Here is a 3,551-nt window from a genome sequence, read left to right as displayed (position 1 = left end):
ACAAATGTGCAACCTAAAAGGATCACAAGCATTATAAACAGAACCTCAAAACTCATTAGAAATCAAAAAAATACAAATAAAACAAAATGAGCTCACGTCTTAGATTGATTTAAAAATGAAAAAAAAACCTACAAAGCTGGGTGATGCCAATTGTTAGCAGAGACACAAAGATAAATCAACCTTCATACACTGGGTACAGTATTTCTGGAAATCACACTAGGAGTGCTTAAGGCTTGCACATCCTATAAATAGCAATCCCACTGCCAAATACATACCCCAAAGAAATTCTTATACATTCCATAAGAGGACATGTACAAGGACATCGTCACTATAGAATTTACACTAACAAAGATTAAGAGTCCATCAAAGGAAAGGCAGATAATAGAACACAATGAAAACACACTACAGAGAACTAGGCAACATCTAGAAGCTACTAACTAGATACACATAGATAATAACCTGAATGGATCTTGAAATCATAAAACTGAGTTTAAAAAATTGTGTAAGCTGAATAAGGCTATTATTAATGATTTATATCACCCATGAATTATGTGAGAAATCTGTATTTCTTCTGATTTTGTGCATTTCTAACAAACCTCTAAACAAATCTCAGAAATGGTTAAGATCGGTACATTTCCTATGGACTTGAACCAAAATAAACTTTAAAAGACCAATGTAAACAGGTGCGATTAAGAAAATTTTAAACTTCCAATAATCCTATTTTAGATGCTAACAGACATTAGGTTTCCACTACTATGTATATAAATCCTAGATGGTCTCAAAAATAGATATACCTGCAATGTTGATTACAGAAAGATAAATAAGGGCTATGGAAAAGAAGAACTTGTACCTTTCAATGTATCCTGTTGGTGTTTCTACCAGACCATCAAGTCTTTCTTGAAGGGCTGCAAGAATCTGAGGATTTTGCATCATCTGAACAGTCAGCTGACGCGCTTTAAAAAAAAAGGGCATCAAAAGAAGGATTTTATGAAAATATATTATGCTTTTTTAATAGGACAATCCAATCTCATGAAGTTTTCCTAACTGGCCTATAAATTGCTGGTATATATGAGTAGAGATGGGCAGAGGAAACTAAAGAAAATACACTCTAGGAAAACCCAACGTCCAGAAATAGTTGAGATTCCTAATGATCTTGTAAAGTACAGCATTTCTCAAGGCCACTGCCACAACCACTATGAACAATATCCTTTCTCTTCCTAGTATCTTGTGTTCACCCACCTTGCATTTTGGGAAGCTCAAAGCTTCATCCAGATGCCTATCTATGACTCTTGACAGTCTTTTGAAGGTAGATAATACATAACAAGTATCAGAAAATTGTAAATATAGTGATAGGTTTAAGTCTGGGAGAAAGATGAAATCAGTGACCTGAATGTTTATGTTTAATGCTTGTGTAGTGTAATTTCTGGGTATACAAATAATGTTAATAGTTGAGACAGTCAAAGGTGGTTAACTGAGGCCAAACAAAACTTGGTTATTAGTGGCCTTTAAAAAGTATACTCAATCCAAACATAATCTAGATTTATACAAAACAAATTATGTCACTATCTTCTCTTCATCAATACAGTTATACAAAATTGCTATTAATTTTCCAAATTATGTTTTTAAGGGTCAATTTACTTCTAATATTAATTCAATTATGACAATGTACAGCTGTGATAACCAACATGCATTTAGAAATATCAACATTGGTCACTGAGGATATAGTCCTGTATCTATTAAGAAAATGTTGCAAAATAAAAGCTGAAGCTACAAGTTCAGAAGCCTTTTCACAATTAACAGAACTCGCTTAAAAACAAAGTTAGGTCTTCTGGTACCTTAATATTCTTGGCCCAGATCTACAGGGCGTAAGCTAAAGCAGTACAATTCCCCACCACCATCCTTTTAAAAATTGTCTGCTAAATTTTGAATGATTTTTGCCAATATTTAACAGATAAGGGGTTTTTGGTTTGTTTGGTGGGTGGGTTGAGGGAGTGGATTTTTTAAAAGACAGACATACTACATGTTTTCTATATATTAAACACTAAACATACTGTTTAGAAGCACCACCAAAAATAACCCCACCACCACCACCTGTAACATTTCTAAATTCAGACAAAACTCACGGGTAGCTAGCTGGCTGACACAGCTACACCATGTGACTTCAGCAGTAATGACTCTGTCACACACAGAGACACACATACATACACACACACACACACACACACACACACACACACATACAAGTACTAAACTGGAGGTATGGACCAGTGGATAAAGTGGACATTGAACAGGGGTCCAAAAAAAGGGAATGGTACTTATTACTACCCTCTGGAAGACACATGCCAGCAGCCTCTGGCTCCTGAAGTAATTTAAAATAATACCTTTGATTTTTGTTTCTTCACCAGTTTCTTCTTCTTCTACTTCTTCAACATCATCCAAATCTTGATCAAGTTCACACTGTTCTTTGCTACAATATCATAGTATCACACCAAGGTTCAAATGTACCAATAACCAAAAAAAGTTATAGAAAAATTTAAATTCATTTTCTAAATTAGTATGCCTCTTTCAAAGATATGAAATAGGAAATTCGATAGGTAACTCAGTTTTCTAACTCATATGTAAACAAGTACAAATTGCAAGTACTTAAATCTTCATTAAAAGCAAGTGGTCAAATATAAAGTTCATACTTTTCAAGCTTTAAAAATTTGGTTTGGTAGGATTTTGGGGAATGTGACATCAGGAAGTATGTGCTTTCTACCTAATTTCCATTGACTGTACTCTTCCTTCTTAGTAAAAACATCCTCATTTTATATGGGATAGCAACACACCAAGCTAAAAGTCTACATTTTCCTAGTCTACCTTTTAGCTAGATCTGGCTACACCCTATGCTTTGGCAGCAAGATAAAAAAGCAGAATATAGAACTTTGAAGAAGTATCCTTATAAAATCGTAGACAGCTGGGAAGCCTTTTTGATCTTAATCTCTCCTTCCCTCCCATATAGTGCTGGCTAGAGCTCCAGCAACAAAAATGGACCAGGGTCACCCTAGAGAATGGAAGTCACCAGCTAAGGATAAAGGAGTCAGGAAAAACAGAAAGATCCCTGATCCCCGATGGCTGTCAAGCAACCATATCAGGCTGTTACTATCTTTGGACTTTCCTGCTTTTTCTGTACTTCATAGTGGAGGTATGGAAGAACAGTTAAGGAGAAGACCTCTGAGCCTACTTCTTGCTTAAGAGGAAAGCCAGGAAGATGGTACCATTGAGAGAGAAGTAATAAGATAGCATCCTTCCCATCTCATCTTAAATTACCAAAAATCTCATTGTTGAATAGGAGATTACATCTAGCATTAAAAAGGGGGATAGGCCAGATGCAGTGGTTCATGCCTGTAATCCTAGCACTTAGGAGGAGGAGGTGCAAGGATCGCTACAGCTCAAGAGTTAGAGACCCCATCTCTACAAACAATACAAAAATTAGGCAGGCATGGTGGCACAGGCTTGTAGTTCCAGCTACTCAGGAAGCTGAATAAGGAGGATCACTTGAGCCCAGGAGT

The 3,551-nt window shown here is 36.0% G+C and overlaps 1 protein-coding gene across 1 annotated transcript in view; it reads right to left on the bottom strand.

The window, feature by feature from the left end:
- The window catches only part of NAP1L1 (nucleosome assembly protein 1-like 1), a 47,682-nt gene that overhangs the window by 23,878 nt on the left and 20,253 nt on the right, over positions 1 to 3,551 (bottom strand). The window contains exons 4-5 of the mRNA XM_012648360.1: positions 2,382 to 2,467; positions 851 to 953 (exon numbers count right to left, since the gene is read on the bottom strand). Coding sequence (XP_012503814.1) covers positions 851 to 953; positions 2,382 to 2,467 — 189 coding nt within the window. The remainder of the gene's footprint in view (positions 1 to 850; positions 954 to 2,381; positions 2,468 to 3,551) is intronic.

Source organism: Propithecus coquereli, unplaced genomic scaffold (assembly GCF_000956105.1).
Source record: "Propithecus coquereli isolate 6110/MARCELLA unplaced genomic scaffold, Pcoq_1.0 Scaffold282, whole genome shotgun sequence".
Taxonomy (NCBI): domain Eukaryota; kingdom Metazoa; phylum Chordata; class Mammalia; order Primates; family Indriidae; genus Propithecus; species Propithecus coquereli.
The sequence above is the reverse complement of the archived record's forward strand: the minus strand, read 5'-3'. Positions and strand labels throughout refer to the sequence as shown.